Here is a 12211-nt window from a genome sequence, read left to right as displayed (position 1 = left end):
GTTAAGTTAATAAGTTAATGTTATAATCAATTAATAATATCAATAATGTTAGTAGATATTGTTGTTAATGTTCTTCCAATAGTATAAAATTCATAGATCTTTACCATGAGTGTGGCTATTATCATAATAAATGATAATTTTGTAATGTGGACATTGTAGAGGTTATGAAATAATAAACAAACTGACAAATTACTACAACAAATACTATAAATTAAAAATAAACAATAAAAATGTTGTCACTTAAACAATTTCTGTACTGTTCATTAGCAGGTGGAATACGTTTAATTTTAATGAACTCACAATTACAAAAAATAATTAGTGACCGTGTTGAAATATCAACTGCGTTAAATTCATGGAAGAGAGGTATGATTTTTCAATTTATCTGTCAAATCACAATTAAGTATTTTTATTTTTTTTTTTATAATTAATTAATTAAACATATTTATATTTCAGTTACCGAAGGAGTACATTTACATAATTTTGGAATTGATCCTTACAGCGGTGATTTATTCCACGAAACACCCATCGGACTTGTGTTTTTTACCTGGATCCTCAGATATTTGTCGTTCTGGTCACTAAGGATACTTTTTGTCGTTGCTGATTTATTAACGAGCTGGTTTCTGTTTCAAACAGCACGACATTATGTTAAAGAAGTGGTAAAATTATTGTTATTATTATTTTTTTTTATTTAACATAAGTATAATTGTAGCTAACGTCCGAGAATATTTTAAAAACATCAATAGTTTAATTTAAATTGAATAATAATAATCAAATTAATAGATATTTGAAATTTTATACATTTTCATAATAATTAAACTATTGAAAAAAAAGTCTGGATGTAGAAATTAAAAAAAAAATTATAAGTAAATTTTCAGAAATATTTTTTATCATAATTGGTTTGATATAAAAATTTCAAAAATTATCAGATGTCTACTGATTTTAGTATTATGAAATTTTTTTTATGATTTTTTAAATAACGAAAAAAATGATAAAATTTTTAATGAAAATTAAGTTAGCTGACATCTAAAAATTTTTAGAATTCTTTTTATTGAAAAAATTATTACAGAAAAATAAAACAAAATTTTCATTTGCAAAAAACTATAAGTGCAATCTTTTAAAAATATTTTTAGTTCTAATTTAATAAATGAAAAAATTGAAAGCGTTGACTAACTTTAGTATTATAAATTCTACGGGTAAAAAGTGTTAAAAATTTTAAATGTCAATTTTCAAAAACAATTTTTCACCACTGATATAGGTGATTGTATATTATTTATTTATTAAGTTACATGCTTCTAGAAAGAAAGAATGAAAGGGTTTCTTACAACACAAAATAAAAGTTCTAGAGGTACATTTTTGAAATCTTTTTTTATTTTACATAATATATTAATAGCATGTAATAATTATTATATTTTCGTTATATGCTACATGTTTGTTAAAAAAATTTTGTTCTAAAAATGCCCCGCTTGAATTTTCATTTCGTAATTTGTGGATATTATTTAGTATCCATCAAAAAAGTTTTTCCGATAAATTTTAAGATTTTTTTTATCACCAGTTCAAAAGATATCGAATTTTGACGAATAAAAAACCTTATTCTCTTTTGGTTTTTCGCTCATAACTTCTACAAAAATGGTTTAAATCCGAACTTTTTTATTCAAAATTCTTATTATTCTTTACATAATTTAATATCTCTTAAATCGGTGATAAAAAATCTCAAAATTTATCTAAGGAAATTGTTTGATGGACACTAAAAAATATTCTAAAATTACGAAAATCCAAAATAAATTTTTTAAACTGTACGATGTGGCATGGAATGTCCCATACATTTTTTAACTTCCCGCTAGGAAAATTGAAAATTTTCAAAAATCGGGAAGTTATTGTTTTCACCCCGTTTTTCGAAAATCGAGTTTTCATCAGATCTCGACGTTTTGAGGTCCTAGGAAGCTTTCCTGACTATTTCCGCGGTGATGTCACCGTGTCTGTATGTGCGTGTGTGTGTGTGTGTGTGTGTGTGTGTGTGTGTGTGTGTGTGTGTGTGTGTGTGTGTGTAAATCTCTCATAACTTTTGAACGGATCATCCGATTCAATCGAAATAAGCGGCGTCCTGAAGAGTTCCTTTGCCTCTAGAATTCTGATACTAGTTTACAGAATTTGAGTCGATCAATTTTGAGAAATCTCAAAAATAAAATTTCCAAAAATTAGTTTTTTTGAAATATCTTTTAAACGGCTGAGCCGATCAATTCCAAAAACTAATCACCTCTTAACTTAAAAAAACCACGTCGATTGCCACCAGTCCGGTCAAAATCGATTGATTTGTTCGTGAGATATCATTGTCGAAAAAAATTGAAAAAAATGTTTTTTTCAGAATTTCTATGAAATTTTTAGTCTGGCCAATTTACGTTCAAAAATTTTTCAAAGAACTCAAAAAACTGCGTTGAATGCCGTAAACCGCGAGAAAATCGGTTAATTCATTCAAAAGTTATTGCGGTTTTAAAATTCAAAAAATAGTGTTCTATAAAACCTCTATTAGCCTTTTGAGCTCGAAGAGCTCAAAAGCACAGAACAGTAATTTATTTGAGCTCGGAGAGCTCAAAATTACACAAAAATTATATTTTTGAGCTCGAAGCGCTTAAAAAATATGTGAATTGTTGAGCACTTAGGTATGGAGGTAGCGGGAAGTTGCAGGGATGGCCTTTAGGGTCAACCGTTTTCCTAATTTTTTTTTTTTTTTTAATTAAACATTTGTCTTATAAACAATAATCGGTTTATAATACTCACAGGAGGTTGCGGGGGTGTTAAGGTTGCACAGACAATAGGGGTATTGTATATTTACGGGGGTGACTTACGGGGGTAAGTCATAGTAGAATCTAAATTTTTTTTTCATTAAAATTAAAAATTTGAATACGAAAATTCATTACTATAATTTAATCGTTATCTTACATGATTATTAATTAAAATAATTTAATAATTTAATTAACAAAAACAATAAATAGTCAATGTTTGACCCAAGTATTTTTTCACAAAACTCGGATCTGACAACACCGCGCTTAACAGCTGTTTATATTTATCTCACGGTGTAGTGTTAAGTTGAAAAACATAACCCATAAAAATACACAGGAATTATTAAAATTCAAAATTCGCGCGTTCTATTCTGTGCAACGTTGTCACACTGCGCTGAATCACGTGGTTTATTTATTTTTAAATACGTCGGCCTGAAATTTTCGTGAATTTCTCTTCTTTTGCATTAAAATATCTTTAAAAGCCTCCATCAGAAAATTTTTATTTTATTTTTAACGTATTCTACGAAAGTTGATTGACTGAAATAGAAGTTTTTTGTTTTTTAATCTTCCTATGAGGTAGTCACAAAAATCGATATATGTGCAATCCGCCAATAGTCTCTATAGGCTACATGTTAAATTTTAATTTTTTAATAATTTATTAAAGGACAACCCTTCGTCAGATCTATTCCAAAAAATTAATTTAGACGTATGAGATAGCAATTCTTAACATATCAAAAAATTAGCTTCTGATCTTCAAAAGTGCATTAGTGTCCGTACAATCTTAACAATGAAAATATTCAATTTTCAAACTATAGTTCCTACGGACTCCCAATCTAATTAGAATCTTTTATATGTGATGCAGAAATGATCTAAGTGCGGATTTTACAACAACTCACCCCTAATAAGGATTGCGGGGGTGGGTGTTAGAATGTTAAATTTCCATTTCCAAACTGTAACTTCTACAGACTCGAAATTTGGTAAGAATCTTTTATGTCATGTAGAGATCATCTCAAAACGGATATTAATAAATTCTATTTCCGATAGAGATTGCGTGGGTGCGTGTTAAAATATTAAATTTCTATTTCCAAACTGTAACTTCTGCAAATTTGGTAGTAATCTTAGTTTATGATGTCAAATTCAGATAAGAATTGATTTTATCAAATTCCAACTCTAAACTGGATTGCGAGAGCGTTAACAATGAAAAATTCTTGCTTCCAAACAATAGTTTCTATGGACTCAGCGTTTTGTAGGAATCTTTTTAACTTCCCGCTAAGAAAATTGAAAATTTTCAAAAGTTGGGAAGTAATTGGTTTTACCTAGTTTTCCGAAAATCGAGTTTTCAACGAATGTTGACGTTTTAAGGTACCAGGAAGCTTCCCTGAATGTTTCCGCGATGATCTCCGTACGTCTGTATGTAGGTGTTTTTTTTTTTTTTTTTTTTTTTTTTAAGAGGAGGTCAAATACATTTACGCATACCAGGACGAGATGTTTGTCCTGGTCATGTCGGACTTGGAAGTCAATATTATTGACAACAATACCGACTAAACATCCTCCTCTCTCTTTCCCCATAGATGTTACGGGAAAGACTGGATCAGGACCGCGTTAGCCGTACTTCAATCCAGTCCGTGTTGCGTCTCACGACAGTTGGTCCTAGTTACTAGTCTCTTTCCACGATTTTTTCCTTCAAAAGACACTGCGCATAGGCTGCGACAGCTGACCAGTTATCTTCTTTTTTAATCATGCAGGTTACTAAGCTCTCAGGGGAGAGCGTAGTGCCAATAGTTTCATCAGTACTGCTTTTGTAGTCCTTCCACCGGTCACACTCAAAGAACGTGTGCTCGACGTTGTCAATTTTGTCTGGGCAGTATTTGCACATTGGTGTGCTGTGCAGTCCCATCTTAAAAAGATAGGCATTGAACTGCCCATGTCCCGTCAATATCTGGGTCAAGAAAAAGTCCGTTTCTCCGTATTCCCGAGAAAGCCAGACGTTGATGTTTGGGATCAGGCGTGCCGTCCATCTGCCCGTCTCTCCCGATGTCCATCGGTCCTGCCACTCTTGTTGCGTTTCCGCCTTTATCCTCGTTCTTGCGTCCTTCATGTTTTCGTCACTGTTTTTAGCGTCATAGAGTTTCGCTCTCTCAAACGCGAGTAGGTCGATGGGTGCGGCTTCCGCAATGACCAATATAGCCGCCTCGGAAACCGTTCGATAGGCGCAGGCAACCCTGAGAGCGCTTCGCCGCTGCACTGCCGCTATTTTTCGTCGGTAGGTCTTCTGTTTCAATATGCCTGTCCATATTTCTGCTCCATAAAGCAGTACCGAGTGGACTACTTCTAGAAGAACTCTTCTCTTTTTGGTTCTTGGTCCCATAGTGTTGGTCATGATTCTTGCTAGGCTAGACACCGTCTTGCTGGCTTTTTTGCATGCACTGTTAAGGTGTTCGCGGAAAGATAGTTTTTCGTCTATCATTACCCCTAGATAGCGCAGGGCCCTTGTTGACGTCAGTGTTGTTCCTTCCATGTCCACAGCGAATGGTTTTGAGAGCCATTTTTGACGTGTCAGAACAACCATCTCGGTTTTATGCTTGGCGAGTTTCAGGTGGTGTTTATCAAGCCAGGTCTCGACGGCGTCAATGGTTTCCCGAACCAGTAATTCGGCCTCTTCTACGCTGTCTACTACTATCATGGCCGCAACGTCGTCTGCAAAGCCCGTTAGCTCTACTTGCTTTGGTAACGAGATTTCAAGATGCTCGTCGTAGTCCGCATTTCATAGATCGGGCCCCATTATTGAGCCTTGCGGTACGCTAGCCGTTATGGCGCATTCTTGTGGGCCTTCCGTAGTTTCCGCTATTAGCTTTCTTTCGTCTAGGTAGTTGTCGACTAGTGCCAGATTCTCTGGCTCCGCGTCAATCTTGTGCTTCAGAGCATCTAAAATGTCTCTCCAATTTGCGCTGTTAAATGCGTTTTTGACATCTAGCGTGAGGAGAAGACATACTTTACGAGCTTTGAGGCTACTAGACCATGCTTGTGTTACTGTCTTTATAACTTTCTCGATCGCTCCGACTGTCGAACGACCTTTCTGGAAGCCATGCTGGTTGGTGGCAAAACCTCCAGCACGGTCGATGTCGTTGCGAAGTCTCCCTTGTATGAGCTTCTCGAGCAGTTTTCCAGCAATGTCTAGCATACAGAGTGGTCTAAACGACGAAGGTGTTACGGGGATTCCCTTTCCTTTGTCTAAGATAACCAATCTCTGCCGCACACTAATCCCTTCGTTAGGTGAGAGATAGACGCTCATGAAGTAGGTTGTGGGGGTTTGAATCCAGAGAAAACCTGCTCCACTTCCGCTGTTGTTGACGGTAACGTTCTTTGTGTTCACAATCCAAATTGCTGCCGTGCCAGTTTCGTCTGCGAACCATGTTTTACCTTCGATGTTTAGATATTGCTCGCAGATAAAGCAGACGTCGATTTTATCTTCAAATACACGCTGGCGCAGCAGGTTTTGCGCCAAGGCGCACCTATTCAGGTTGCCTTATAGTATGCGTGTCATTTCTGCCCTCTCTTGGCTTCTGCAAGTGTTGTGCGGAATGCCCTGCAAGCTCCAGTGCCAGAAATATGGCATAGACCATCCTGGGCATCTTTGTCCGGAGCACAAAGGAAGCATTTTGGCTTCTCCGTGCAGTTTACGGCCTTGTGGTTCTCTCCGCCACATTTGTAGCAGCACCTGCTTCTGTTTGGTCCCGCACACTGGCGTGTTTGGTGTCCAAAACTAAGACATTTAAAACAGCGGGTTACTTTTGCAACTGGGCGTATACGACAGTTCACCCAACCGATCATTATATGGGCATTGTCAAGGACCTTAATCGCACTGGCCTCGTCTACTTCGCAGAAGGCTGCCCGATTTCCTCGTGGTGTGGGTTTTGTCAAATTTACCCGTTTGACCTCCAGGCTGTCAGTGAATTCACGTTTGAGTGCTTCACGGACTTCGCTCTCGGTAGAGATTTCGTCCAAGCCGAGGATCTCGATCGTTGTTGTTGGTGTTAGCGTCTTGACCGTGCCGATGTTTGCAGTGGCTGACCTTACTGCATCGGTGAAAGTCTTGCTGTCTTCGGTCTTTCGAGCCATTTCAAGGAGAACGCCTCCGTGTTTCGTCTTTTTAATAGACTTTATGTCTACGCCCGCCTCGACAGGGCTTACCTTGGCCTTGATTTCCTTTAGGATATCAGCATAAGTTTGGCCGTCTACTGGTTGGACAAGAACAGCTTTAGTTCTTGTCTTCTTTCTCCTCGGTTTCTCAGAGGCACCCTTACTTGACTGGTTTTGAGCTTTATTAGGGAGCCGCTGTTTCATGCTCTTTTTCCTTCTTCTTCCTATTTCGGTCCACTGTAGTCTAGACGTCCTCCCGGGTTGTTTTTTTCTGTGGTGGCTTCTCGATTATTGAAGAAGGGCTGGGCGTGGACAGCTGCCTCTTCTTGTTATTGTCCTTTCCTTGCTGTGGTAATTTTTTAGGAGTGACCAAAGATGGCTGTGGTTTTTTGGTCAGACTCGGAGTTGTTTGGGTCGTTGAGGCCGACATGCCTGGTGATTTGTTGGCTAACCTATATGCTGTAGTGATAGATGTAACCAATTTTCTAATCTCATGATGGAGATTCTTTTTGTCTTTTATAAACTCGGCTAACTCTTCGATCTTGATGCCGAGCCTCTCCATTGGTGACTGTTGGCCTGTAACGGTCGGTACAGAGTTGATTCTTCCTCGGTAGGTTTGATTAGTGACAGGAGCAAAAGGTCCTCCAATTTTTAGAGAAATGTTGCTCAGCTGTCCGTTCTCTGCCATCTGGGCTGATTTCGTACTCCCTGTAACCTTGCTAGCATTGCTAGACAGCAGAGCCATGGGGTCTACTCCGCTGTTCAAACGGTCGCTTGATAACGACGAGTTCAGGCCCGTTTGCACGCCTTCCCTCGCCGGCACTGAGGTATCCCCCCTCTGCACCGTAGACGATGTTTGAAATTGATCTGGCATTTTCATATCATCTTTTGCTAGGTTTTGGTCCACCCCGAGTATTCTATTTCCTCGGTACCCGACGCATCTGACGTGCAGATATGCCGGGCATTCCCCTATCCGCCATCTGGTGAGGCGCCCGATGCGGGACCCAGCAAGCCCGACACGAGGTATATGTGTGTGTGTGTGTGTGTGTGTGTGTGTGTGTGTGTGTGTGTGTGTGTGTGTGTGTGTGTGTGTGTGTGTGTGTGTGTGTGTGTGTGTACGGCCGTATGTAAACCTCTCATAACTTTTGAACGGCTTGACCGATTTCATCGCGGTTAGCATCATTCGAAAGGGCTAGACTAAACTTAGATTTTGACTATAATTTGGACCGACTCGAACCAGTAGATTTTGAGAAATTTAAAAAAAACTGTAAAAAAAAATTTTTTCAAGTTTTTTTAGAATAACTTTTAACGGTTTTACCGATCGATTCCAAAAACTAATCAGCTCTTAACATAAAAAAAACACGTCGATTGCCGCCAGCCCGGTCGAAATCGGTTAATTCGTTCGTGAGTTATCGTTAACGAAAAAAATTGAAAAAATCGTTTTTTGGGAATTACTTCGAAATTCCTTGTTCGCCCGGGAAAAAATGATCAGATATGAACAGGCATGAGTCTTCAGGTCTGATCAGATATGAAAAATCACCGGGTCTGATCAGACCTGGCCAGGCATGTTCATGTCTGATCAGATCTGTTCATATCTGACTCGATCAGGTCCATAAAAGAAAAGAAAAAAGATTGGTGCCGACGGGGATTCGAACCATGCACGTTGCGCTCTTCAGACTGATACTTTACCTGTTGACCCAATGGCTTATCTTAACCCTAGTGTGCCTTTCAAACTCCTTTAAGTAATTTATATTTTATACATGACTTATCCTTATAGTTAACGGAGTTCTATACTTAATTTATTAATTATTAATAATTAATTATATACAGTAAAAAATTTTGCGTCATTGCGTCAAAAATCTTAGTGTTAAAAATTTTTGTGTTAAATATTTAACACTTTTTTGTGTTGATTTAACAGAATAAATTTTAAATTTACACATAAAAGTGTTAAATATTTAACACAAAAATTTTTAACACTAAGATTTTTGACGCAATGACGCAAAATTTTTTACTGTGTATATTAGAGTGATTTATTTGGGACGGCTATGTTTTTTTTTCGCTCCATTAACATATGGTTCTATGTAAAGTAAAAAAAAATTTCTTCAAGGTTTATTCCGTAATTATAATTTTATTGTTTTCTTTTAAAATTGAAGTTTTTTTTTAATTAAAACGTATAGGAAATGAAGAATTATTTGTGTGTTCTACAATTTAGCAGCCTTTGACACTATACTACAATGGACCAAGGCGTAGCTTAAGATAATAGCAGACATCTTGAAAGGACTTATCGCCTATCGATATCAACTGATATATTTTGGTATTTTCATTCTATCAAACTCAAACTTTCACTAAATAATCTTATTTTTCGCGTATTCAATGGAACACAGTAAAAAATTTTATGTCATTGCGTCGAAATTCATCGTTAAAAATCATCGTTTTAGCATGGAAAATTAAAAAGTTCATGCTTATATAAGCCAAAATTTTTGATAAAAGTTGTACATTTAAAATTTATAAGGGGATAGAAACTGATACGTCATACGGAAAAAATTAATTTTAAAAATAGAACTGCAGTCTATAGTTCGATAAAATTTTTCTTCTAGACTGAAAATATCATTTAAGAGGGCAAATCATGCATGAATAGTTCTTGTCAGCTGATATATGGAGTTTTAATCCTTATCTATTTTAGGCTAGATCAGACATGAACAGGCATGGACAGGTCTGAGCATATTTAATGCTTGACATGAACAGGCTTGATCAGATCTGATTAGGTCTGAGCGTATTTAATGCTTCAGACATAAACAGGCATGAACAGGCTTGATCAGATCTGATCAGGTCTGAGCGTATTTAACACTTCAAACATGAACAGGCCTGATCAGGTCTGAGCGTATTTAACGGTTCAGACATGAACAGGCATGGACAGGCTTGATCAGATCTGATTAGGTCTGAGCGTATTTAATGCTTCAGACATAAACAGGCATGAACAGACATGAGCAGGCATGAACAGGCTTGATCAGGTCTGAGCGTATTTAACACTTCAGACAGGAACAGGCATGGACAGGTCTGATCAAGTCTGAGCGTATTTAACGGTTTAGACATGAACAGGTCTGATCAGTCCTGATCATTTTTCCCCGGGCGATCAATTTAAACTTGAAGGTTTTTTATGAGGCTTTAAAAACTGCGTTGAATGCCACCAACCACGTAAAAATCGGTTCATTTATTCAAAAGTTATTGCAGTTTGAAATTTCTAAATGCAGTGTTTTATTCAACTTCTAGCAGATTTTTGAGCTCGGAGAGCTCAAAAATGTAATAAATGCAGTTTTGTACGCTTAAGTATGAAATGAGCGGGAAGTTGCAGGGATGGCCTTTAGGGTCAACCGTTTTCCTAATTTTTTTTTATGATGTAGAAATCATCTTGAATAGAATCTTACGAAATTCCTCCCCTTCATAGGAGTGCGGGGGTGTGGATTGCGGGTGTTAATTGTCAAAAAATTCATATTTTTGAAATGACATTTCCACATACATAAAATTTGATAGAATCTCAAAAGAAACAGGAAATTACAAGGATGGCCTCCAAGATCAACCGATTTTAATATTTTATTTTTTTAATAAATAGATGTCAACTAAAAACAAATTTCGCGATAATTGACTTCGTATGGAGCTTTTATCAGAGTGATGAGTAAAATAAAAAAATTTTGTTGTTTATAAACTAGGAATTCTTAAGACATAAAATTTAGAACGTTTATTAAGCTTCAATAACTTTTATTAAAAATTTCCTTATAACAATCGTCTCTTTGGCAGCGGGGAAAAAGTCATTGTAAAGTTTTCAAAACTTAATATTTCATGTGGTCATTTCATTTAATCAACGGACTAAGAATTTTACATACATTTTATTTTTGCTGATCATAGAACCGAAGAATTGTTCTTATTGCGCGATCGCGGGAATATAACAGATTAAAATGAATGCATTTTCAAATTTTTTTTTCGAGTCGATTTGTTCAGGAGATATCACTGTCGAAAAATTTGGAAAAAAATTTTTTTATATAGCTCCGGAATTTTTGTTTGAATCATTTTTGATGTAATGAAATTACAATGATCATTCATGATTCATCACTCATGAGTGCTTGAAAAAATATTTGATTTTAAAAAATTCAAAAACGTATTTTATTGACATTACTTTAAAACATTACATCGACATGATTCGCAGGCGAAAATAATTTTATGTGCTTAACACCCTGCGTCGAATGTTGCAAACCCCATCAAAAACGATTGATTCGATCGGAAGATATCGAAATTCAAAATTTTCAAAAAACTACGTTCTTAACAATTACCACACTGATAGAAGAATTTATTAACTATTAATAATTTTATTTATTTGATGAAGACAATTATTTAATTTAATAAATTTTTTTAACATTCAATAAATATTTATTTGGGAGGAAAGTACATTTATTAATAGTTAATAATTATTTAGTAATAGTTATTAACAAATATTTATTAACAGTTAATAAATATTTTGTTGAGTAAATTTGTTTCGCTTGCAGAGTCATGTGATATGAAGATTACTTATAAACAAAAATCACCTTTATAAATTATTTGCATTAATTATATTACATTATAATAACGTTATTGTAAAATACCAAATTCTATCACAACTCATAATTATCTTTTATATTTTTAAATATTAAAAATATTAATATATTTAGTGAATTGAATTATTATCATATACTCCAACTATAGAGTTATCAAAAGTGTTACAAAAAAATTGCGATTTTTGCTTTTTATTTTGAATGAATATTTGTTAACAGTTAACAAATATTTATTAACCATTAATAAATAATTATTAACAATTAATAAATTGTACTTATTAACTGTTAATAAATATTTTTTAACTGTTAACAAATATTTACTAACATTTAATAAATATTTGTTAACTGTTAACAAATATTTACTAACACTAGAAAATCGAAGGCGCTTTGCGCGCTTCTGTCAAAATGGTTATTATCGCCAATTTAATTAATCGTTATTTTTACAAATTTTACTCATTTATATTTAACCGTTGCCGTGGTAACTGTTGCCATAGTAACCGTTACCATGGTAATCGTTGCTATGGTAACTGTTACCATGATTACCGTTGCTATGGTAACTGTTACCATGATTACCGTTGCTATGGTAACTGTTGCCATAGTAACCGATGCTATGATAACCATTGCCATATTAACCGTTGCTATGATAACCGTTGCTACGGTAACTATTGCCATTGTAATGGTTGCCAAAGTGGTCACCATAGCAACGAAAAG

General features: G+C 35.4%; 1 protein-coding gene across 1 annotated transcript in view; it reads left to right on the top strand.

Moving 5' to 3' along the window:
• Positions 1–6: 6 nt before the first annotated feature.
• Positions 7–12211, top strand: part of LOC123262455 (phosphatidylinositol glycan anchor biosynthesis class U protein) — a 28074-nt gene continuing 15869 nt past the window's right edge. Inside the window, exons 1-2 of the mRNA XM_044724673.1 lie at positions 7–363; positions 454–656. Of these exons, the coding sequence (XP_044580608.1) occupies positions 231–363; positions 454–656 (336 nt within the window). The 5' untranslated portion in view covers positions 7–230. The remainder of the gene's footprint in view (positions 364–453; positions 657–12211) is intronic.

The sequence above is a fragment of the Cotesia glomerata genome, linkage group LG4 (genome assembly GCF_020080835.1).
Source record: "Cotesia glomerata isolate CgM1 linkage group LG4, MPM_Cglom_v2.3, whole genome shotgun sequence".
In the NCBI taxonomy this organism is placed as follows: Eukaryota; Metazoa; Arthropoda; class Insecta; order Hymenoptera; family Braconidae; genus Cotesia; species Cotesia glomerata.
This window is presented reverse-complemented; position numbering and strand designations above follow the sequence as displayed.